This window comes from Pinus tabuliformis, chromosome 1_1 (genome assembly GCF_031772625.1).
Source record: "Pinus tabuliformis cultivar Carrire ecotype Pingquan chromosome 1_1, CPIR1, whole genome shotgun sequence".
In the NCBI taxonomy this organism is placed as follows: domain Eukaryota; kingdom Viridiplantae; phylum Streptophyta; class Pinopsida; order Pinales; family Pinaceae; genus Pinus; species Pinus tabuliformis.
In genome coordinates this window covers 576,969,406-576,995,342 of record NC_142297.1, presented here as the reverse complement: position 1 = coordinate 576,995,342, position 25,937 = coordinate 576,969,406, and the positions used below count along the sequence as shown (strand labels likewise).

At 35.4% G+C, this 25,937-nt stretch overlaps 2 protein-coding genes and 1 long non-coding RNA gene across 3 annotated transcripts; 2 read left to right on the top strand and 1 right to left on the bottom strand.

Annotated features, from left to right (window-relative positions):
- The first annotated feature begins 596 nt into the window (after nucleotides 1–596).
- On the top strand, nucleotides 597–1,306 carry LOC149214546 (uncharacterized). The gene is made up of 2 exons (XR_016250396.1): nucleotides 597–753; nucleotides 843–1,306. It is a non-coding gene; the product is annotated as an uncharacterized LOC149214546 (long non-coding RNA).
- A 5,330-nt stretch (nucleotides 1,307–6,636) lies between these two features.
- LOC149214545 (cytochrome P450 71AU50-like) lies at nucleotides 6,637–8,588 on the bottom strand. The gene is made up of 2 exons (XM_089390923.1): nucleotides 7,615–8,588; nucleotides 6,637–7,503 (listed from the first exon to the last, which is right to left on the bottom strand). The coding sequence occupies exons 1-2, from the start codon at nucleotides 8,521–8,523 to the stop codon at nucleotides 6,880–6,882; spliced, it is 1,533 nt and encodes a 510-aa protein (XP_089247049.1). The 5' UTR covers nucleotides 8,524–8,588; the 3' UTR covers nucleotides 6,637–6,879.
- Nucleotides 8,589–20,301: 11,713 nt separating this feature from the next.
- Nucleotides 20,302–22,977, top strand: LOC149214544 (uncharacterized). The gene has a single exon (XM_089389426.1). It carries the CDS (start codon nucleotides 20,302–20,304, stop codon nucleotides 22,975–22,977), a length of 2,676 nt encoding a protein of 891 aa, XP_089245552.1.
- Nucleotides 22,978–25,937: the final 2,960 nt, after the last annotated feature.

Genomic DNA, 25,937 nt, shown 5'->3' with positions numbered 1-25,937 from the left:
ATTATATAGATTCTTTTATAGGCACACATAAACTACACTGGAGAACTGAAAGTGATACTTGATCAAAAACAGTGAAAAATGTCAGCTGCTTATGTAATTGTAATTGTTTTGGACTTCATCTGAGCATAACAAAGTGGAACAACCATAATTTGGGCATAACCATAATCTCTTTCCGTGTCTTGTTATTTTGTTGGAAGCTGTAGATTTCTCTAAGAAGCTGCAAAAGTAACTGACCACTATCTTGTTTCTATCCTCTGCTTGTAGATTGCAACATTCCTTGCAGTTTATGCAGACTTTAGCTTTGCAAACATCAAACCTATTGGTTGGGGTTGGGCAGGAGTAATTTGGCTATACAGTCTAGTGTTCTATTTTCCTTTGGATGTCCTTAAGTTCGCTGTTCGCTATGCCCTGAGTGGGAAGGCTTGGGATAATCTTATTGAACGCAAGGTATGTATGCCTTTACATGTTGCTTTTATCTTCTAATGCTCCATGGAATTATTTGAATCTCCTGGGTGTTAATTGGCACAAACTGTTCTAATGTCATGTGTTCACTGTTTTTTATCTCTTGCCTGCAGATTGCCTTCACATCTAAGAAAGACTATGGTAAAGAGGAGCGTGAAGCACAATGGGCTCATGCTCAGCGTACATTACACGGTCTTCATCCACCCGAAACGCATTTATTCAATGAGAAGAGCAGCTACCGAGAGTTGTCAGAGATTGCTGAACAAGCAAAGAGCGTGCTGAAGTTGCCAGGTCAATATTTTCATATTTTGTTTAGATGAATTTCCTCAGTTGCATTTTTTTTCACATTGGTTCTCATGATTTGCCTTTTCTGATGACAGGCTTAGGGAGTTGAATACATTGAAGGGGCATGTGGAGTCTGTGGTCAAGCTGAAGGGTCTTGATATAAATACTATCCAACAGTCTTACACTGTGTGATTTTAATGTAAAGTTTTAGATATATTATTTCACTTGGTCAAATGTAAAGTGATATTCATTTTAAACTTTGAAGTTTTAAGAGAGCTTCGAACTCATTGTAACGTTTCTTTGTAAAAGACTCTGCTTTACTTACTAGTTTGGATGTGAAAGATGCATGTACATGAGGGTAACAGAATGTTGTAAAGGTTACCTAAATTGCCATTGAGCAGGTAGTGGTGTACAAGTACTTGAGCTCTGAACAGTTTAGGGTTGTTGCTAGTTTTGGGTTGTTACAAGTGGGAACATTGTTTAGTTTTGGCATGCTATTGAAGGGTTCTTGCCATATTGTGTGGATATTGAATGGAGCATTGTTCTAAATGTTTGATAACCTACTCTGTTCCATCAGGATTCTTGTAGTTGCTGTGTATATGTTAATAAGCATGGTATTTTGTTACATCTTTCTTCGTTACACTTTGATGAATAACTATGGTGATGATGTACTTCCCTGTTATGGTTTATGGCATGCTTTTTATGGTCGCACATCACCGTTGATTCTGGTGTAAAGTCAATAGTGAGTGTTTTATACCATAACAATAATAGTTTTCTGATTTGTAGGAAAGCAAGTAACCATTAATGGTCAAATCACATGTTGGTCATATTCAAATCCATAGTAGAGGCATATGGAGCAGTTGGAACAATTCCAGGGCCTTTAGGCTGAAGCTAACAACAATAAGTGATTGCATAGTTACTTGCTACATCTAGTTATGTGAAATAAAGCTGATATTATCTCAGTGCAAATCAATTGTTTTGGATCATATAATTTGTCCAACATCACAAACAAACTGAGAAAACTACTGGTAAGAAATACAAACAAAAAGAAATAAGAAACATAACCTCTCCCTTTAACAGATTTATGTTATTACAGAAGAAACAACAAGTATTTAACTAGCCAAACACTCAATTTTAGAGACAAATTATTAAAACTGTTTGCCATCAACAGATATATGCATTCTCTTCCTTTCTAAGATGATATAATCTCAACAACTATTAATCTTCCTTGAGCCTCCTAGACAATTGAAAGTCCCTATGTGAATTCATCTTCTCCCTCTCTTAAAATGGACTAAGTATTGTCTTATCCCTGCAAAGAAGTTAGTAAGTATCGCAGCCTTGCAATTAAGGTATGTCCTCATAGTTTTGAATTTAAGAACACAGATTGTGGTATTAAGACCCATTATCAGCCTTGGGTTTCTTTAGAAGTTGTATGCCAATAATTTTGATAACGACAAGGAATGATGATTGGTATTGCCATTCTGTCCATGATTTTGATATGATCCAAATTGCAGTGCCTAAGCCTAATTGCATGACAATGAAGATTTTGAGTCTAATTGCAGTAGTCAAATTGTGATTGAAACACTCTCCTTTGCCATGGTGTCTAGAATTCACTAACTATACATATATGAGTGTCAAGGAGAATTAAGTCGACCTGTGCAAGTTCAAGAGTGAAACAACTATAATTGAATGTTTCAATCTCATTCTTCAGATTGGCTCGGAGTCTTTGTCCTAATTTTTTTGAAGACTGGACATGGAAGTTTGCACATTTATCAGTGGTCTAATTACAATAACTTCTACAACAATCATTTCAATCAAGAATGGATCCCTGTGTAATGAACTAGATTCAAATCTGGCATATACTTATGACAATGATAAGATTAGTATTTCTGGTTTGGGAATTCAGTCCTTGAAAGTGAGTTCAATTTGAAGAAATAATATGGCACAAGTATGTTAAGAAATGTCAAGTTCTCATGTACAAATCATTGAAGCTTCAAATAATCATTAATGGCATGTCTGTGTAGTCCAATGTGTCGGTAAGTGAAAAGGCAGTGTTGAATGTGTGAATTGCATTAAGCTTACATCTTGATGCAGTTCATCACGGACTGGCATAATCAAGACGATAGCTATAGCTAGGGATTGTCATATACAAGCTTGAAGCATCTGTGAGTGGGAAAGTAACCAATCATCCAGAAGCATTAATTCAGTCTTCTAGCAAAGAAGAAATTTAGTAACACATTGTTCACCAAACAAAGTCTTATAATTATCTTACAACAGTAGTGTTATATGTATACTTGATAGGCATTGTTGATTCTGAGTGAAAAGACAAAGGACATAACAATAATAAGGATATCAGCAGTTGGGCCGTCATCATTTCACTATATCATTATTTTAGGATATATTCATGAAAGAATAAGGAGAGGGATGGGGTGCCCTATTTATTTCCTACTTAATGATACTTTATCTAGGTCAGTTGTGTCCTTTGGCCGTCAGCTCTCGTTTATTGTCTTTATATGCAGGGAATGTAGATTTTTTAACATATTGAGCATTTGTTTTGGGAAACTTTAGTTCGGGATTCGAAGTGATATTGACCTGGGGACTATGGGGCAAAGATATGAATAAGTCATTATAGGTTGGCCTCTTATACTTGTTCATGACATTGATGATTGCATCAACTGTCCTACAATTTTTATCTCCCCAAAAAGGAAATTAGAATAGGAATTTTACATTGCACTGTTGTAGCATGTGCAGTATTTCTTTTTCTTAATAGGTTGGATACACTTCTACGGGGGAAGATATATTATAGGAAGTTTCCATCAGTCTCATATCTTGCATGCCTGTATCATACTTTAAGAATGTGATTCACATGAACAGCTCATGGTGATATAAAAGTAGTTGGAAGAGATATGAGTTCTCCCATGTTGTATGAAACAAAATGCATATTATGTTGAGCTGATCCGTGTGTGCTTTGCAAGAAATTATACATTATTAACTGTAAAGCACTGTGATTCTTGTTGGCTTCTTCATTTACCAATTGTAGCTAGCTGTTTCTTGTCTGCCTGACATAAAGATACAAAATCTCTAAATTTTCTTTATAGACAATCTACTAACCAATAGAAATTTACATGCTTGTCTTTATAATTGAAATTCATCGTACAAGGTTTCAAAGACTGGAAAAGCAGAGAGTTTTAATCTCTTTTCTGTTATGGTTTTCCACTTTAATGCTTTTGTGGCAGAATTGAGGAAGAGATTGCAAGGCGAACTGCTATTGTCAAAATGAGCGTCAAAGATACTGAAGAATATGAACAACAGAGGCAAGAGCTTATTGAAGCTCATGATAAAAGGAGAAAGGAGTTAAAATTAATACACTTACAAGAGGAAGTAACTTTTGAGAAGGAATTTGAGCAAGAAAGGCTTCAAATCTTGGAGAAGTATGCCAAGAGAAGGCAAGAGGCAGCACAAAGCATCAACTTGTAGTTAGAACAGAACCAACAATGGAACTAGATAACATATATAATAGGGTGGTTTTGTCAAGATTTTCTAAAACCTCTGTAGGGCATACAACCATATGGAAATGTACAAAGGACATAAGCTGTTGACCCTCCTTCAGTTTTGAGAAGAATCTGTCTCATACAATAACTTACCTTACAGAGAGTGGAAGTGTAGGGGATTTAAAAGGGCATGATTTTGACGGTTAAATGTTGTTTCATCTGCGCCAAGAAAAGAAGGAACTACAGAAAATTGAAGTGCAGGATATTAAAAAATGTATGCAGTGCATTCCTAACAACCAGTTTTTCAAAATCTGCCAGGCAATTTTTGCAAATGATTTCCAACTGGCAATGGGAAATTAGCTGTATTCTTTGATAGAAATCAAAGGTGGAGGGTCATGCAGAAGCAACTGAAATGAAACCCTGAGTTGGCTCCTCCAATGCGTGCCTGGGAACATGAAACCCTGTTATGGTTTATGGCATGTTTTTGACAGAAAACCTAATGGACAGAAAATGGACAGAGCCATGAGCAACCGGTTCTGGACTCGAATTTGAAATTTTTAAATGTGGAAACTTGAAACTAGATTTCTGACTGTACATGAATACAAGAATGTAATTATTTTGCATCATATTCTTAAACTGCCTGAAGCAGTTGTACCAACAGTTTTCTGCGCCTTAGAAATACATTTCAGGGTTTTTGACAGAAAACATAATGGACAGAAAATGGATGTAAACTTTCAAAACAATGGAGAAGGAAATTTTTATTTTTGAAATTTGTTTAATTCAATTTGTCTTTGAAAATAGATGTAAACTTGAAAAGAAAAAAAAGTTAATTCAGTTTGTCTTTGAAAATAGATGTAAATCAATATCGTTTATGCCAATTAACCAGCCTGAAACTGTAAATCCGTATCCGTATACTGTATACCTTTAAAAATTATGTGAATGAACCAGCCTGCGAGGGGAAGTAGATTCCTCGGTTGTGCAGAGCTTCGTGACAGGCGGGTTGCAGAGCTTCGTGAAGGTGGGTTGCAGAGTTTCGAACGGGAAACGAATGCGTTTTGGCGCGCGTTTTGGTTTTGGAGTCAGCTGCGTTTTGGGCCCGGGCTCGCGGTTGGTGGGTCTCGCATCGCCTGCCGGAAAGGCAAAGGTGCCGGCCGCCGGAGTTACATGATGCGCCCCCATGACATACATAGCTGGCCAGCCTACATAGGGGCATTTAATACCCAATGTATGGCTGGTTAGCTCTTGCCGGGATTGAGTTGCAAGTGGTGAGCTGGCGTGAGAAAAAACCGACTCTCATGCGTCATTTAGTAGAAGAGAGATTAAGGTGTACATGTCACGTAGCCACATATTTATTCTAAAGTTGAAAGCTTTCACCATGGCCAGATGAATCTCGGAGGACTGTTTGTGGGGCTACTTTTGAAGCGTTCCATTTCCATCGCACCAGGTAAATCAATAACACTATAACTATAACTAATCCTGATACGACAAAAAGACCCCACAAATTTTCAATTTGAATTTGGCCAGATTCGGGTTGAGTATATCCACTACAATCCTCATGGTAATATGGAAACCACTTTTTTCTTAAGACTTGGAATGAAACCACTTTTTTCTTAAGACTTGGAGTGTGTCATTTTCTGCTAGTTCGAGTATTATATTAGAAATATTCTCTGCCAATTTCTCATGTGTGCAACTAAACACCTGCACAGAAGCCGTCAATCTATCTAAATGAGATTACCTACAAACCGAAAAAAATAGACTAAAGATCCTGAATAGTAAGTTTGGTGGATGTTTGAGTGCTTTTAACTGAAATCAAATGACAGTGGTAAATATGAATCACTTACAAATCCCCAGCTTTGTGTGGTGAATGTTTTTCCAGCAATGGTAAATATGAATCACTTACAAATCTTCAGCTTTGTGTGGTGAATGTTTTTCCAGCAAAGGTGAGCATACCACCATTTTTTGTTACTAGTGATTCCATGTATAGACTCTAGGATGGCTTGTACCTTACCACTAAACAAAGCATGAAAATAGTCATCGTCATTGTTTAAAGGTTTTGTGCTTTAATAATTGGTGTCTTAACTAAAGGCGACATAATTTAATGGTAGGTGTGTGCCCTCCACTTCCAACTTTATTCATGAATGACTTTCATTTCAATTAATCTATAGCCACTTACATGTGCATGAAAATTCTTTAGGTTAGACAATATTTAATAAATCATTCTAACAACTATATAGAATAATAACTATAGCAATAGAGTTCAATTTAACCTTGCATAGTTTATGAATGTGTAAAAACAGAAAATTTAATAACCAATGTTGCTCAGAAGATCATCTTGAAGAATTAACCTCTAGAGACCAACTCGTTTAAAAGTCAATTCAAGACTTCATGACCAAAAGTAAGTAGATTATTTCACATATGGATTGATAATATGAACATATAAGATAGCCTGTTGCCATCCACCTCATACCTTATACACCTATTTAAAAATATTTAAAAATTTTCTTAGTGCCGCAATAAACTTCCCAAATCTCGTATTCCTTCGGCATACTTTGCACCTTGGACGGTAATTGCTAGTTCTAATGTTTCTACGCACTCTGTTTGCATCGTAGTCTAAATTAATGCAGACAGTCAGCAATACAGATTACAATACAACCGTAACGCGAGGGGTCCCAATAGCAGACAGATCATGTGCTCTGCGCAGTGTGAGTCCAAACCTTTCAGACATATCCAGTTCCTGCCCATTCATCTTATCGGGCAGTGTCCAATCAAGACAGTGCAATAGCTGTGCCAATGGAAACTCAACAAGAAGCATTCCCAGCTGCTCTCCCGGGCATCCTCTCCTCCCTGCTCCAAACGGAATCCACTCACAGTTACGAATATTTTCATCGAGGGAGCAGCCATTCATAAATCTCTCTGGCACGAACCTTTCCGCATCCTCCCATGACGTTGGGTTCCTTCCGATTGCCCAAAGATTCACCAAAACGCGAGTATTTTTGGGAATTTCATAGCCCAACACATTGCAGTCTTCCACAGATAAGTGAGGAAGGGCAAGGGGTGACGCCGCGTGGAGTCTAAGGGTTTCTTTCACCACAGCTTGTAAGTAAGGAAGAGAAGGAAGATCAGATTCACGCACCATTCGGCCCTTTCCAACTACACGTTCCAGCTCGTCCTGAACCTGCTTCAACACTGGCGGGTTCCTCAACAATTCGGACATAGCCCACTCCAGGGTTGTGGATGACGTGTCCGTGCCTGCCGCCAACATATCCTGCCATTATCGTTACCATGAAGACATCAATACAATATCAAAGAATCACTATACTGCAATATCATATTTAAAAGCTGCCATTCAGATACAATACGTGCAATTTTTACATACATATAGGATGGCCTTTATATTCTCTCGTGTAATTTGTGGCTCCATATCTTTATCTGCAGAAGCTGCAAGCAAAACATCTACCAGATCTCGCTCAACGTTGGGGTCATTCTGGGCAACGTGTTCCTCTATTACTTTCTCTAGGAACTCGTCTTGTATGCCATGTATTTCCTTGAAGCGTCGGTTGAGACCTTGTAGATCCATCCAGGCCACGAGTGGTATATAATCGCCAACATTAAAGGCACCGGCTAGCACAAAACTTTCCTTCATCATTGAATTGATTCCTTTACCGCCAATAGAGTCTTGGTCAGAGTACTTTCTACCGAAGGTCATCCTGCACAAAATATCGCTCACAAGGGTTGAGACTGTTTTGCTAATGTTTAGGGGATGATCTGAATTAGCAATACAACGAATCATAGCAGAGACCTCCTCTTCTCTTATGAAGCGGAAGTAATCCAAGCGTCTTGAGCTTAACAACTGTAAAACGCAGACCTTACGCACTTGCCTCCAGTAAGGGCCATACGGAGCAAAACCGATATCGGTGCAATTATACCAAAAATAATTAGTGGCCGCGGATGGAGGTCTGCTAGCAAAAAGCAGATCACGTGTCCTCAGAAACTCCTTCGCCATATCAGGTGAAGAGACTACTAATGTAAGAGCAGAGCCGAGGCGAACCGACATAAGAGGCCCGAATTTGAGAGAAAGAGCGGCCAGTGCCTTGTGTGGAAGCTGTCCCAGTAGATGGAGATTTCCAATGATGGGTAACGGGGACGGCCCAGGGGGTAGCCTCTTATTTCTTCCCTGGACAAAGAAGCTCCATGCCCCCACCAACGCAACTAGAGCAATAGCTAGTTTCATATAAAACTCAAGGTATTCGAGAAGGGGCCTCTCCGATCCTAACTCGTTCGTCATTCTTATCGAAAATACTATGTGGTCTCGTTTCAGGTCGCACGAAAATACATACTTGCGTTGAAGGCGCATACCATTAAAACCCTGTTACCTAGCATTCCTGACAAACCACCGTCTCGTCAACGTATGTCATGGAAAACCCTATCACTACGATTCATCACAATCCATCGTGTCATCGATTTGCCAAAAGACGTTACGAACTTTTGTCGTCTTTTTTAATTAAAATTCGGGTACGAGAGAGAGCCACGATGTCTGCCTGGTTACTTTTTATCACATTTCAATGGTTACTTTTTATTGATGAGTTATCAATGTGATTTCAATGTGATTTGTTTATATAAAATTCCATGATAATATCGAGTGTTTTTATATATATATATATTAGTTTTAAGGTTGGATAGAAAAATAAATTTATTATTGGTTATTTATACATATAAAATTAGGTTGTTTTTAGGTTGGAGTAGCTTTTAATGTTGGATGGAAGAACAATTTTTTTACTAATGGGATGTTATCACTATGACCATGATTTTTCTAAGCTCGAGAAAGTTTGGATGGCCATTTGGATAGTTGGATAGTTTAATTCCCGAAGGTGGCTCCCATAATCAACATCTCCCTATGAGGTTTGACCCTAAGATCTATTTTTTTCCATCCCCGTGAGATTTGAACCATTGACCTCATAAGCAATAAACTTCACATCTAATGAGTTGGAAACACATAATTATTCAACTTTTCCATGACAAAATGGAAAAAAAAAATTCATTTCAATGCACAATAGTAAATAAATACACACTTTAAACAAAATTCTAAGCAAAACATTCTCCTTTTAATAATTTAAAATGGTAAAACTTAACTAACAACTAAATAGAAAATAGAAAAGAAATTTCGATTACAAATAATAAGTATAATTTGGAATTTCAAATATAACAATTTGATGATTTATATATTTCAAGACTCTACTCACTATCGTGGACTAGATGTCATAGAAATTGGTGGTGATTTCTTATCTCGAGTGCACCTAAATTTGCCCACTAGGCTTAGTAGGTGGGATATCTCAGGGTATTGTCATACTCTTTTAGCTTAATTACTTTCTTCTCTCATTATGTTTTTCTCTCGTGGAAGCTTAGTGGTTATGTTTTTAGTTCTTCTTGGGTGAGTTGTGACTCACATTACATTGTCTCCTAGCAAGCGAGTGGTCGTGCGAGGAGTCTTTCATATGCCTTATTGTTTCATTGGTCCACCATTGTTTGCTAGCTTTGGCTTCTCATAATTTTTATAAATCCTTGGTTTTCGCTTCTATTTGGTCTTCCCACACTCATTACTCTCAATTATAGATTGTTTTGGGACATCCTTCTTGTTTGGACAATTTTCTTCTCGTGCAACATGCTTAGTAATGAATGTGCAATTGTGAGGGAGTTAGGGGTAGAGGAACCAAGGGTAGGTTGTGTGCCTAAGCTCATTCCTAAGAAGGTACAAGCATATTTCATTTTGGTAATCACCCCTCAACTGAATTTCATGAAGAAATTCGCCAACTTGAAGTCCTCACCACCAGTGACCAATTCGGTTCCTGACACTAGTCATACAAGGGGAAGACAGAGCTAGTACTTCAACTCCATCGCCCTCAATTAGTATATGAAATCTCTTATTTTTAGAGTCTTGAAGGAGAATCATGACCACTATAATGATATTATCTCTTCTTTGAATGAAATCAAGTGAGTGCGGCGATATCGACACTCCTCTCTGCCTAGTTTGAATGCTGAGCTAGCTCACCTTGAAATGCATCTATAGAGTGAACATAGGGAGAAATTTGACAAAAAAGGTTGGATGAAGAGAAAAAATGCATGTGTAAATTGCACATAATGACCTTTGTGGTCCCATGAGAATTTAGTGATGGGCAAGTCCAAAATATTTTATGACATCCATCGATGCCCTACAAAGAAAAATTTAGTTGTGCTTTCTCAAGTACAAGTCATTAGCTCTGATGTCAAAACCATATTATTATACATCATAAAATCAAGCAGATATTAACTCAAAGCATGCATAATATCCAAACCATTCTCAAAACATTTTGAAGCTAAACAAAATCTACAATCTCATAGTTTACAGTCAATGAACAAGTTGTCCCATTTGAACCCATAAAAATGTACATTGCATGTCATGAATATGCAACTAAGTTTGCATATTCTTTGTATATACAACATAATTTGGTGCATTTTAGGGTTCACAAGACATTTAGAGTGAATATCAAGTCCAACACACTTAATCTAAACTCATAATATATAAAAGGTATCTCTAGAGATTCACATTCATTACTAACTGAGAAGACACTCCAAATGCACAAAATATCAAAAGAAGCTCAAATATTGATCACCTTTGCTAATCAACCTCAAGGGAGATTTCCATTTTTGAAATAAAAAGGACAAAATGTCAACATCTAGAGAAACTTCTCCAAAGAAAGATGAACAAAGATAAATCTCCAAATCATGAGAGAATTGACTTCCTACCAGTGCAAAGAGGTCAATCACTTTTTAAGTGCCCCATGGTTAATTGAACCTCTGGCAACAATCTCGGAGTCCTCGGTGATATAGAATTGGGTTTCCCATTAGGAGTTGCTGGAAGAGAATGTCTCCATATTTTAGGAGTTCCCTTCCCCTGAACATCTGGACTCGACCTTGAAGAATGACCCTGAAACTTTTCTTTTTCCAACTCAATAGAAATCATGTAACCTAGAATCAATGAGTGCCTTGAGAAGCATGTTCAGGATGCTCAATTTTAACAGATCCAAATGAACTGCGTCTTTTGGTTTTTTTCTTCTATAACCGTATTTCACCTATCTTCCTGCCTTAATAGTAATTTATGCCTAATAATAGAAGTATTGTGAGTTATACCAAACAAATAATCTAAATGCCCTTACCATTTAAAAAACATCCTCAATTCTTGTACCACCCACCTCAGCATCCACTCTATACATCCTAGGTTATTCTTAATTGATCAAGAGTATATAGTTTTTAGGGTGGTGTTCTATGTGCACTATGTATGGGGGTTCATTTGAGCCTTGGATATATTTTGTGAGTTGATGTGATGTTTTTTGTGAGTTTATGTGAGTTTTTTGTCACTTAGTTATCATGATTCAAAACTCAATCATCATCTCAGATCATTACAACATTGGATATATCTATGAGCTAATGTGATTTTTTGTTTATCACAACGATTCAAAACTCAGTTACTATATCTCAATATTTACTTTATCATTATTTGTTCTGTATATGAAGCCTTTAAAAAAATTGCAAGAACATTTGATTTTACGTTGTGATAATGTGATGTTTTGTTTGTCACAATGATTCAAAACTCAATTATTATATCTCAATATTTACTTTATCATTATTTTTTTTGTATATGAACCCTTTAAAAAAACTACAAGAACATTTGATTTTACATTGTGATCTCCACAGCATGCATGGGGTTTTCAGAAATTGGAGAGCAACTTGAGTGGTTATTTCTATAAATTGTTGTATAATATTGGGAACATTGGATGCATTCCATAATAGATATGTATTTTGAAATTTCAAAGTCAATCTAGATGCCAAAATTACAAAACTTTGTGGTTGATTCTCCAATACGAGGAACCTAAGGATGACACTGTATGATAAAAAATAAGGATAAGGATCTTATCTATTACTATGAATAGATTTGTGTGATTGGAAAATTCTAAAATGTAATCCCTTTCAAAGTTTTATCGACTGCCTTCTTATGTTTATGCATAAGGGATATGTATTTCGAATTTTCAAAGTTGATCTAGATGCCAAAATTACAAAGTTAATCAACTTTGTGGCTGGTCCTCTAATAGGAGGAATCTATAAGGATAATGATCTTATCTATTATTATGAATATATTTGTGTGATTGGACAATTCTAAAATATAATCCTTTTCAAAAGTTTTATTGATTGTCTTCTTATGTTTATGCATAGAGAAATGTAATTTGAATTTTCAAAGTTAATCTAGATGTCGAAATTGCAAAGTTAATCAACTTTTTGGTTGATCCTCCAATAGAAGGAATCTAAGGATGTCACTGTATGATAAAAAAAGGATAAGGATCTTATCTATTACTATGAATAGATTTGTGTGATTGGAAAATTCTAAAATGTAATTTCTTTCAAAGTTTTATTTGTTGTCTTCTTATGTTTATGATTTGTTATAGTCCATGCCATTGGTTATCTTCTTATGTGTATGATTTATTGTAGTCCATGCTATTGGTTATGGAATATTCACTACTTCGAATAATTTTGTTTAATTTTTCAGAATAATTTATAAGAATATAAAATTACTAATTAATTCTTTGTATGGTTTAATATTTAAAAAAAAAGAAGTAGAAAAAAAACTGAGATATTTGATAAAGTATTGTCTCATAACAACATGATTTTTTTTAAAATTGTAAAAAATAATAATTAAAGTATAATATCTATAATTAAAAAAGTAAGAAAAAAAATAAGAATAAGGATCTTATCTATTACTATGAATAGATCTGTGTGATTGGAAAATTCTAAAATGCAATCCCTTTCAAAGTTTTTGGAGTGTCTGGAAAATTCTAAAATGCAATCCCTTTCAAAGTTTTTGGAGTATCTTCTTATGTCTATGATTTGTTGTAAGTCATGCTATTGATTCTCCAATATTCATTTACTTTGAATAATGTTGTTTAATTTAGAAGAATAATTTAGAAGAATATAAAATTACTAATTAATTCTTTATATGGTTTAATATTTAAAAAAAAAAACTGAAATATTTAATAAAATATTGTCTCATAACAATATGATTTTTTTTGGTTAAAATTGTAAAAATTTTTTTTATTAAAATATAATATTTATAATTGATAAAATAAAATACTTAATCACATCATCTTAGACCAGAGTTCGTCCGTAGACTTTTTATATGCTTTTTCTTTTGAAAAGAAATTAATATAGAAATTACTTGATATCTAATTCCTGTAACGAAAGATAATCATAGGTGAGTCAATACTTCATCTATAGAAACTTATATCGAATGTCTTGTTAAGAGAAAACCATATTACTGTACCCTTAACCACTTCCGAAGCTAGAGTTGGAACGTAGATTCCTGCATATGATTCTCTGTTAATATAAAAGCGATGACTCTTGATATTCTTCAAACCACTACTGGAACACAAACGAAACTGTTTTCATTGGCAAGAAACGACAGGAAGATATTTGCATTGGTAAAAAGCGACATCGTGTCTGCATAATTACCAAATAAACATATTTTCATTGTTAAAAAATGACAGGAAGATATTTGCATCGGTTAAAAAAACGATAACGTGTCTGCATAATTACCAAATATATAGCTCCAAGAATTAGCTTAGCCAGTCAAAGCAGTGCCTCACCATACGGGAGGTCACAAGTATCGAATCTACCGGAAAGCTCTTGGGGTCAGGTCAGTAGGCCGCAGGGATGTGATCCCCTTGGGGTTGATCTGCCCAGATTGTGGACGTAGCGGCTACCCAATGACCAAGGGTGCCCGTGAAGCACCGAAGCAAAAAAAAATAAAAATTACCAAATATATTTCCACATCTTTACTATATAATTCATGATTGCTATTTTTTCTTTTCAATCAAAAAACTCTAATCAATACAAAGCATATTACCAAATATATTTCCATATCTTTACTATATAATTATGGATTGCCATTTTTTTGTTTTTATCAAAAAATTCCAATCAATGCAAAGCATATTAAGTGAATCTAATATTAAGTGCCTCTAATACTAGTGAATCTGGAGTTGATTTTCCAGGAAAAGATGAAAACCTTCAAAAGAAAATTATGTGTATGTGAATATGTCTGCATATCACCAATGTCATAATCATTAAAGTTTTCAAAATATGAATAGCCAATTCCACATAGATAATATTTGACACCTAGTTTTAAAAGAATAATATAATCTTTAGAATTTGATTTCTAATTGGATTGACGAAGAAATCTAGCAATTTCATTGTTAGATTTGTCCTTGCTTGGTATGGTCTCTGTGTTTCTTGTTTCCTTTCCTTAAGATTTGTTTCCTCTGTGTTTGTGGTTTATTTGCTTGCTTTTCTCTTGATTTGATTTGTTCTCCTTTTAATTATCGCCCTTATGATCTTGATTTAGTCCCCTCTTTTTCCCTTTATATTTGAAGATTATTAAATTTGGCAACCTGGGAATATTTAACATAATATATGATTGAACTATCCTTAGATTGTACGGTAATTATTTACTTTTTATTAACCTTATATTTTTAACATCCTTATGCTATAAATACATGTATAATTAAAATATGCATTTTTCTTAACTAATCAATATTACTTTTCATTTATTCATTTGATTAATTTTGATTTTTTGTTAGTTCTAGTTAATTGAACTAACCTTAAGAGATAGTGTAGGATAAAAATTTAAAAAAAAAAAAAAATTAATTATATAAATAGAAATTGATATAATATTTTAATATCTATACTTTAAATAAAAATTTTATTAGAATGATTAGTTATTGAAGAATTTTAAATTGATATATTTATATATATATATAATTAAAAAAAAAAAAAGAAAAAAAAAAAAAAAAAAAAAAAAAAAAAAAACACATATATATATATATATTTAAACATTAAATATAATATTATTAGAATGTTAGGTATGGTAATATATTAATTTATATATATACTTATATATATATATATATATAATATTTTAAATAAATAAATGATTTAGTTTGATAACTAACCATTGATCTAATTCAATTTTTAGTAAAAATTATAGTTTTCTAATAATTTAAAAACTAAATATTAAATATAGTATTATATTAGATATTGAAAAATATTATATATAATTATATATTAAATATATAAATAGATTAATAATCTCTGATCTAGTTAATTTTTACCCAGTTTACTTAGCTCTAGTAGTATAATAATAATTATAAAGAATATTAATATTAATTTAGTTAAAGGGGTTTGACTGGGTCCTTAAGTTGAAAAATAGCCGTTAGTCTTTTTAGCCGTTGGAGTCTCTGCTTGGACTATTTAACTCGCTATACTGGATCTGTATCTTCAACTTGTCCTGACGATGAACCACACTAGTTGGTTCGAAACGCGTCGACAAATGATCAATTATGTGATTTCGCCAAAGATTTTTCTAAACAAACGTTATGGATCACAGAAGTCTAAATTCCTTGATAATTTCATTGTTATATAAGTTCTAGAATTCTTCGCCATTGAATTCATGATAGAACTTAATCAATATAAAAAGGAATAAGTTTAATGAGTGGAGAACAGAACAATGGAGTTTACAGGTGAAGATGGGTTTTGGAGCGCGACGGCCAAGCGGAGGTGTTCAGGTAATGGCAGCGAACCAAAGTCGGGTTTTGTGGTATGACAGGCCATATTATCCAGGTGTGTAAAACTTCGCAAGAGCTCAATATCCCAGAATCGACGCCATAGCTTATATGGAGCCCATCTCATGCATTCTATTCAGACGACAGTTGTTCTAGACATGCAGGCCTTCCTACCTGTCCTTAAAAAGAGCTCGTCCCGTAGACTTAGCTCTTTTCTCATTTCCTTGTAGTTGTGCATTATCTTTTGTCCTATGATTTCTCATATGCTCCCTGATATTCACTGCCTTCTCCCTGCGTCCTCAAGATGTAGTGGTGACTTAATCCCCTCAGTTGTTTCTTCTGGCTATCTTCGAGTGACACATTCTCATTGTTTTTACTGAACACACCTCAGCTTCGGTTCGTCTGCGTCTCCAGGTTTGGTTTTCTGATCTTTTAATATGTTTTCACTGCTTTTAAATGGTTTTAGATTAAAAGGAAAGGAACAGTTTACATGATTTAGCAATATCAGGGAGTGATTATCCATTACTAAAGAATTACATGAATTTTATTACAATTAGATAGAATCATTTATAGAGGAAATGAGTTACTTTCTCTGCTATATGAAAATCTTCTCATGTCTGAAAAGTCATTCACTTGCTGGTCATGGTTTCGGGTTTTAAGATTTCAAAATTATTGTGTCATCTCAAAGCCATGCACTAAGTTTCGTTTTAAGCTAGGGCCATGGTGGTGTGTATGTGAGGATTTTTTCTGTTGTTGTATAGTTTGCCCGGAAGAGGTATCATGAGGATATTCTCCATGGTCAGGGATGAGCAATTGAATTTCATTGCTTCTGGTTCATGAGGATGTCTTGATGGACCTATGCAACTGCAGTAGAGTATTCAGCTCCTACTTCTCTCCTGTCTTCCATTCTAGTTTTCTTGAACTGGTTTTTCCCTGGATTTCCAGTTTCTGGTTTTCGGTTTAAGGTTTGAATTTCCCTTACTTTTCAGGGCTTTATTGGGTAGATCATTCTAGATGCTTATCTATTGCATTACAGATCATTTAAGTCCATTTCAGGACGAGAGTAAATGCTTGAATCAAATGGAGCCATCATATTTCAAATATCTCTCCATCATGACGCAAACCAGCTCATGATTCTATCAGCCATCTATTAATAGGGGGACAGCTGGCCTAGTTTTTGAAATATATCCCATCGAGAATGTGCCTTTTGCTTCCCGACGTATCCTTTAGCAGGTACTTTGGTTAGCTGGGAAGTAGTTGAACCTTCTCTCTCCAGGTTTTTTGTTCAGACATCTCCTGTCCAATCTGTTTACAGTGTCCGACTCACATCTCCCTTGGATTTTCTCCTGTACTTAGGGGATAAGGATTAGGTGGTCTATTTATGAATGGAGTTTTTGTTGGACACATCCGCCACAGAGGCAATGGTCCACGCGGCCATCCAGGTGGAGTCCCTCCAAGGAAAGGCCAAGCTGTCCAACGATTGGCAGTCCACTTTGGATGAAATGATGATTCATCCTTCGGACCCTCAAGGGGATAATATATTCGAGAAAGAGCTAAAAGGAAAGGCTTATGTTGGAGATTGATCTCGAAAGAGTCAAAAGCCTGTTAAATCTATACCTCCTCCTGCTGCCATAAAAATTGACAGCGTCCACTTGGCAGACTGCATTGGAAGCCTTCAAGATAATGCACTGGTAGGCCGGTGGCATTTCCTGGAGATGGATGACCAACATATGAGAGACTAGCTTGAATTGCGGTGGAAGCCTTTAATAGGATATGTCCCGATTGTGGCCAGGTTATTAAAAGAGTGGTACTGCTTTCACTTTCTTAGCGCGGTGGACCTGGAATCCATTCTGAAACATCAATGGGTCTATGGTCGTAGCTTTCTGGCCTTGCATAGGTGGTACTCGGGTTACAACCCTTTAAAAAACACACCTTCTAACAACCTCATTTAGGTGGAACTTCCCTGGTTGCCTCTGGAATTATGGTCAAAAAAGACTTTAACAGAAATCGGAAATGCTATAGGTAGGTGTGTTTATGTTGACCCGTGGTGTTTAGGGGAGAAAGAAAAAAGAATGGCCTGGATACTGATTGAAAAAGCCTATAGAGGAGGCTTTCCGGAGCACATTGATATCAGTTGGAATGAGAAGAACATTAGACAGAGGTTAGATTTCTGGGGTGTGCCCTTTAGGTGCGCTGCTTGCCATCTCATTGGTCACCTTATTAAGAATTGTCCGCGGCGTCCTATAAAAGGCCGAAAGCATTATGGTCTAAATAAATTTGTGGAAATGCCTCATAGATTAAAAGCCTCTTCTTTGGATTCGGAGAAAACGACATCTCAAAAAAGCCATTCTCGGTCTTTTCATCAAGAGCATTTTGATGGTGACTATCTGAAATCTCCCCCGCCGCTTAAAGTCCCAGATCCCTTGTATAGAATTTCTCCATCCATGGCATCGTTGGAGACTGCCTCTGATTATGAGATTCCACATCCTCCAAAACCTCCTTTGGAACCATCCTCCAATCATGCTGTCCCAAACCCGCTTCCTTTTTCTCGGCCTGTAATTAGCAAGGAAGTCCTCCATATTCAGTCTTCATCGTCGCCCCCTAAATAGACAGAAACTCCTGTTGGAAAAGGAATAGAACCTCTGATTTCTCCCACTCCTGTAAACTCCCCTATTTCTTCACCTTCAAACTCTATCGGTAGTGATCTAGACTACCTTTTGTCCAAAAAATCTCTTGACCTCAGGCCGCTCACCGTTCATAAACCTGATAATCGTAGCTCTCCTAAGATCAGCCCCAATTCTGCAAGTAATATCACAGTGAGGAGAAAGAATAATTGGGGCAGTAGGCGTTTTGGGGGGAGGAGAGACGGTTCTGGCAGAGGTATCAGTAATCTTTCCCTGATCGACATTCCAATCATTGATATGTCTGATGATAGGCCTCTTAGAGCAAGCAAGGCCGAACCGCTTTCGAAATGAATTTCATTTTATCGGTTAATATTAGAGGTCTGGGAGCAGACCTGAAATTTTTGGCCTTAAAGAATTTCTTTTTGTCGGCAAGTCCCAAAATCATATTAATACAAGAGACCATGCATGCAGCATCTGTAACAGTGTCTTACTTCAGGAAAATGTTTCCCCTCTGGCACATTTCTGCTGTAGAGGCTATCGGCCTATCTGGCGGTTTAGCGGTGTTATGGGATCCACATTGGATAAATGCTAAAGCTTATAGCTGCATTGCAGGCATTCTCATTTCTGCTCAGATAAGGGGGCATAAATGTCCTATTAATATTTTGAATATATATGCTCCATACAAGAACAGATTGTCATTTTGGGAAAGTCTCTTTGCTTCAGAAATTTTTGATGTTGAATCTTTATTGATTGCAGGTGACCTAAATATCACTCTTAATATGGATGAAATCTGGGGCATCAATAAGAAACAGGATCCTATTGCAGACAAGATTAAAAATGAGCTTCTAAGTAGAAACTTTATTGACATTCTCCCTCCCAAAATTCTTCCAACTTGAGAAAATGGAAGGGTCGAGAAGGCATATATTGCTAAGAGAATCGACAGATTTCTCCTTCATGTCAGTATAATTGACATCCTGGGCATGCCTTTTTCAACAATCAAGAATATCTTCATTTCTGATCATAGACCGATCATACTGAGATGGAGGGATAAGGGCTTCAGAAAAGGCTAATCTTTTAAATTCAGCAGGCAATGTTTAGAGGATCCAGAGTTTAATAACATTATATCAAAAGCGTGGAACGAGATGTCGTCTTCAAAAGCTTTTCTTACTTTAATGACTTTCAGAGATAAGATGGAATCAATCCGGAAGGTTGTAAAAGAGTGGCAGTTCCAAATAGGCAAGCGAATAAAAAATATCTCCGGGAAATTCAAATGGAGCTAGACAGTGTTGCGGATTCCATGGCTTATAATTCCTTATCTTTTGAAATGAGATGTCGAATAGAGGGTCTTCAAAAGAAAAAATTGATGATTTTGAAACAAGAAGAAGCTTTCTGCAGGTTAAAAAGCAGAGCGATATGGATGAAAGAAGGAGACAGGAATTCAAAATTTTTCCATAATTTTGCCAACTCCAGAAGGGAAAAAAATTCTATATGGAAAATCAGTGATGGAAAAGGGGGCTTCCTTTATTCCCAACAGAATATTACAATGAGGCAGTGGCATATTTCAAAAATCAGTATAAAAGATCGAATAAATGCAAAATCCAGGATATTTTATGGGGAATTGATCTATTCCCACAGATGTTTGATGGTGATTTAAATGATCAAATCTTCCAGCCAGTTTCAGAGGAGGAGCTGCTTACTATTATGAAATCCTTCAAAAGGGACAAGAGTCCTGGTCCAGATGGCTAGATGATAGAGTTCCTCATTCATTTCTTCGAAATCATCAAAGCTGATCTGTTGCGGATGGTAGAGGGCACCAGAATGGTGGGCAGTATCAATCAAAAAATCTCCTCCACTAACATAGCGCTCATTCCCAAAAAGGGGGATGCTCAATCTTTCAAGGATTTTAGGCCGATTTCGCTATGTAACATCTCCTTCAAGATTGTTTCGAAGATCATAGCTGAGAGAATCAAAGGAGTTTTTTCAGAGTTCCTATCAAAGGAGCAGCACGGTTTTCTAAAAGGAAGAAACATTCATGATGCAGTTGCAAGTACTCAAGAGGGTCTGTATGTTATTCATTCAAAAAAATGTGATGCGATTATTCTCAAGATCGACCTCTGGAAGGCATACGACTGCCTGGATTGGGGCTTCATCAGGTGTTTGCTCGCAAAGATTGGTTTGAGAACCAACATGATCAACTGGATCATGGCCTGCGTTGAACCAGTGGACTATGCAATCATCATCAATGGGATTCCATCCCCTTTCTTCCGTGCGGAAAGGGGTCTTCGTCAAGGATGCCCCCTCTCCCCGCTTTTATTTATTCTGGCAATGAACTCTCTTAGCCTGCATATCAATAAGGCTGTCAAGGAAAACATGTGCTGCCCCCTAAAAATCTGCAGAAATATCTCAATCTCACACAATTTATTTGTAGATGATATCATCTTATTCGGCTTGTTTTGCAGGTTCACTTGGATATGCTTCTATGAAATCATAAAAAACTTCCAAAAGGCTACGGGTTTGCAAGTTAACAATGAGAAGTCAACAATCTATCACAATGATATAAATCAAGAAGTTGTTGCATGGTTATCTGAGATTTTTGGAATAAATGCGCAATCTATCAGTTGTGGTATTAAGTACTTGGGTTTTCAGATTAAAGCTAATGGTTACTCAAAAACTGATTGGAAATGGATCCTGGATAGATTCTACAGGAGGATTTTAGCTTGGGAATTCAGATGCCTCTCTTTGGCGGGAAGAGTGATTCTGGTGCAATCAGTATTAAATCAACTCGCGGTTTACTGGGCGCATTTATTTTTTCTCCCTGCGAGTATTATTAACAGCATGAATAGATTATCAGCTAACTTCATTTGGGGTGGTCAAGTGGATAGGAGGAAATACCATCTCACAAAGCTAGCCAGTATCTCTTTACCAAAAAGCATGGGAGGTTGGGGTTTGATCGATATGCGCTCATTCGGAAAGGCCCTTTTATGCAAGTCGCTGTGGAGAGCTGTTCATGGTGAAGGTCCATGGAGTAACATGATTCAGTCGAAATACTTAGGAAGGAAGGGCTTACCATTCTGGTACAGAAAAGGAATGATCGGTGCCTCATATGGTTCTTCAATTTGGCTTAGCTTTCGCAAGATTGAAACATATTTTTTGAAGAATTTAATCTGGCATTTTCAATCTGGTAGTAAGATTCTTATTGGTAAGGATCAGTTCAAGAGTGGCGCTGAGGAGGTTAATATACCAGAGTCTTTATTGAATTTCTTTCATAGAAGAGGTCATTTCTATTGGGATAGTTTGATAGCTGGCTGGCAGGGACCCATTCCTCTGTGGAAAGATGCAGACGTTCTACAAATGCCTCAGGCGATCGCACTTCAATGGGATTGCATTAGGGTGGGCCTTAGAAACTGTGGCATTTTTCGTACTGTGGATTCTGATTACCTTATATGGAATCTTTTGAAAGAGATGAATGTAGTAAGAGTTAAAGATGTATATCAGCATATAGTTGGCTCGAAGCGTCTTGCGCGCAATCCTATTTTCCCTCAAATTTTCTGGAAGGATGGCTGCCCTTCGAAAATGATCCTATTTGCTTGGCTAACCTTTCACAACAAGAATTTAACCTGGGAAAATTTAATGAAAAGAGGATGGCACGAGCCAGGTCTATGTTCATTATGTAGGTCAGAGGGGGAAAGTAATGTTCACTTGTTTTTAAAATGCAAAAAATCGCAACAAATATGGCAGGCTTTGGAGATCAGTTATGGAATTCAGCATATGGCACATGCTTCAATTTCTGAAATGTTCCTATGGTGTAGCGAGCAGAAGGAATCATGGAGAAGGATCTTCATCCTTTCTCTGTGGAGCATTTGGAAGTGGCGTAACAGCAATATCTTCAATGGCATTAAATCTTCTTGCTCGGAAATCTTCTTTAAAATTGTCGCTTCTTTTGAAGCCCTTCCGCAGAAGCCTATCAATCAAAAAAAGGTCGCCTATACTGATCAATCAAAGGAGCTCTCATCTTTCCCTAAGGCGTTCTTCGACGGAGCTGAGCAGCAAGGCTCTTGTGGCTGTGGTATTCTCATTATGATTAATGAAAACACTCATTTCTCCATTCACTGGAATGGGGGGAAAGGCTCCAACAGTAAAGCGGAGGCTATGGCTCTCGCTGGACTATTAAAATTTTGCCTCTTTCTTGATATTCAGCATGTCTCGGTATTTGGAGATTCGAAAGTAATGGTAGAATTCATCTCAAGAAAAAATCATATATTAATGCCTCACCTGATTGGCTGGATGGATAGGATCAATTTCTTCTGGGGTTGTTTGGTTGGAGGCTCTATTCACCATATCAGTAGGGACAAAAATTTGCAGGTCGAATCTCTGTCTAAAATGGACCTTCAAGCTGCTCCAGGTTTATGGTTTTTGCATATTTTTTCTGAAGGGGAAATCTTTTATATCCAAGAGTTTTCTCTCCCGGACTTCTAGGTTGCATATCTTCTTCTCACAGGTTTTCCTTGGATCATTTTGGTTTTATGTTGCTGCTTCATGAATTCCTGCTCAGCAGAATCCTCTTCCTCTGTCTTTTGCTTATGTATATATTTTGCTTCAGATAGGCAATTTCTGCTTTTGATTTACGCCCTCTATGATGTCTGGATCTTTATACAATGGGGATCTCCCAGATCTTTATATCCTGGCTGGATCCTGTTTTTATTATCTGGATATGCTTCCATGCTGATCCCTTTTTGACCAAATGTTTTGGGTCAACTACAGTTGTAAACATATTGCCTCTTATATCTCTCATATAATATAATATCTAGCTTTTTCGTCCTGAAAAAAAAAAAGTTTAATGAGTGGTTAGACTCAATGATTTTTTCCTAAGTTTTTTCATTTTTATCATGAAACTGTCTTTACAAGTTTCCACGTATTGTAATACAATTGCAATAATCGAAAGGTACAAAACATCGATCAAAATTTTTAAAACGAATGGATCAATGAAAAATAAACTCATTAAAAAACTGAGTTATACACTTATTAACTTAATCCGTATAAAAATATCAGTGCAAACAACCTTTGACCAAGAATACGGATTTTCACAATCATTGACCACGGTATGGATTAAGTTGTAGGCTAGGCAAACTTCCCTTTTTTCCAACTTTTGATCCCGATAATGTAAGACTTTGTAATTTTAAGGATATAATGAATTTCATAATATATATATGTATGAAAAATTATAAATTTTATATAATAAAACAATTCATTCTTTACAATTTTACAATTTTTTTTGTAGTAAGATTCTATAATTGAGAATTCAAAAGATGTACTAAAGGAGATCTGCATTATATTTTTCATTAAAAAAAAATATATTACTATTAAGGAAACTCAAAATTCATATAGTTAGACACAATTTTATAAATAAAAATTATATAACTAAAAACCTAATTCATTCTTTTGCATTTTATCTTTTTATAGCATCTTCAAATTCATTGTTTAAGTACCTGTAATTATCCCTCCAATCTCTCCAATTTAATGGGTTGCTTTTCCAAATTTACATTGTCACTAATACTTTTTAGAAAAACCATTATTAACTTATACCACCCTACATTTTTTATATTTTCTTAAATAAAAATAAAAATAAAAATAATAAAAAACACAACAACAACTTAACCAATTTTGTTCCTAAACACTATGTTCTAGTATATTATTTCAGGCCAACCTTCACCTAATTTGCTATTTGTTATAATGTTAAGCGTTGTTTATTAGGCTATATCACTATAGATGTCAATGGATCTCACTTGAACACCATAAGTAGCAATATGGTATGGAAAACATTAATCGAAGAGATATCCACCATGAAGAGTGAAGGCCATGCCCAACGATGATTCAACATAGAATCCTTTAAGGATGGATGAGGAATTAAAGGATTGATGGGGCAAGTTTAGTCATTTGAATTATAGCATGTCGGTGTTAGTTTCCGCTAAATATGATTGGATAAAATTGTAACAATAAATTGTTGGGTTCCACTAAATCTATTGAGATGAAGTTGACTTCATACAATCTATACATAACTTTTATTTTCATTCGTTACATTGTTTCCTAGTTTGTAAATATTATTAAAATATATTTGGAAGGTTAATGTTGACCAGAAATGGAGGAGATGCCGTGACATGCTTTTATTGTGAGTTTTTTTTTTTAAATTTAGAAAAAAAAAATGGTTTTTTTTTCCTTTAAATTTATATTTAACAAAAATGGTGTGATGTATTTACTATGATTTGATAAAAAAAAAATTTCATTGCTTTTATTATTTTTATTTATTCATATAATGTATTATCAACTAACACAATTATATTAAATTACATTAAAAGTATTAATGTGGTTAATATAAGTCGAAGGCTTCATTTTTATCTACTATTGACAAATATGTCATGTGTGTCTACCATTTGTATTCACAAAAAAGACACCATTGAAATAAAAATATTATTATTATCATTATAATTAATAATTTTTATTTACTTATAATAATTTTTATTTAATACTAAATGTTATTTATTATTATTTAATTTGAAATTATGTAATATAAATATGAATCCTAGGAATATGAACCTTTATATTAATAAACTTTATGGATTGATATTATATACCAAAGAGAATAATAAACCTAAGGGGTTAATAGTAAAACCCGAAGGGAATAATATTAACCCAAGGGATTATTAATAAAATCCCTAGGATTTATAGTATTAATCCCTTGGGTTTACTATTCCCTTAGGTTTATAATATCAATCCCTTGGGTATATTAATCTAAGTGTTCATATTCTTAGGGTATAATATTATTCATAGGTTTATTATATTAATTCCTTAGGTTCAATATAAATCATTGTCAACCAAGGGTTTATATACCTTGGATTTATAATATTAGTCCCTTGGGTTTAATAATATTACTCTTTTGGTTTTATAATACCTTTGGGGTTCAATTTCCTAGGGTTTAATACAAAACCCCAAGGGATTATGAACCAAAAACAATAATATTAGCCCAATGGATTAATACTAAAAACCCAATGAATTATTAACCCAAGGGACTAATATTAAACTCTAGGGATTAATATTATAAACCCAAGGTATATAAGTTGTAAGAAAAATATTATAAACCCTAAAATAAAGATGGTTGACCATGGTTGACAATGGTTGATTTTCATTTTGAGACAATCCTTGTCACAATGCGACTTTTGACCGTGGTTATTCTAGATTTTATAATATTTATCTCATGGTTTATATACCTTGGGTTTAAAATATTAATTCCTTTGGGTTTATAATCCCTTAGGTTTAAAAATAAAAATCCGAGGAATTATAAACCATTGGGAATGATATTAAACCCAAGGGGTTATGAACCCAAACGAATAAAATTAAACCTACAAAATTAATATTTTAAAACCAATGTATATAAACTCTAA

Coding starts and splice junctions, on each gene's coding strand:
- LOC149214545 (XM_089390923.1), bottom strand. CDS start 8,523: ATGACGAACGAGTTAGGATCGGAGAGGCCCCTTCTCGAATACCTTGAG. Junction 7,504..7,614: donor ATATAAAGGCCATCCTATAT/GTATGTAAAAAT, acceptor CGATAATGGCAG/GATATGTTGGCGGCAGGCAC.
- LOC149214544 (XM_089389426.1), top strand. CDS start 20,302: ATGGTAGAGGGCACCAGAATGGTGGGCAGTATCAATCAAAAAATCTCC.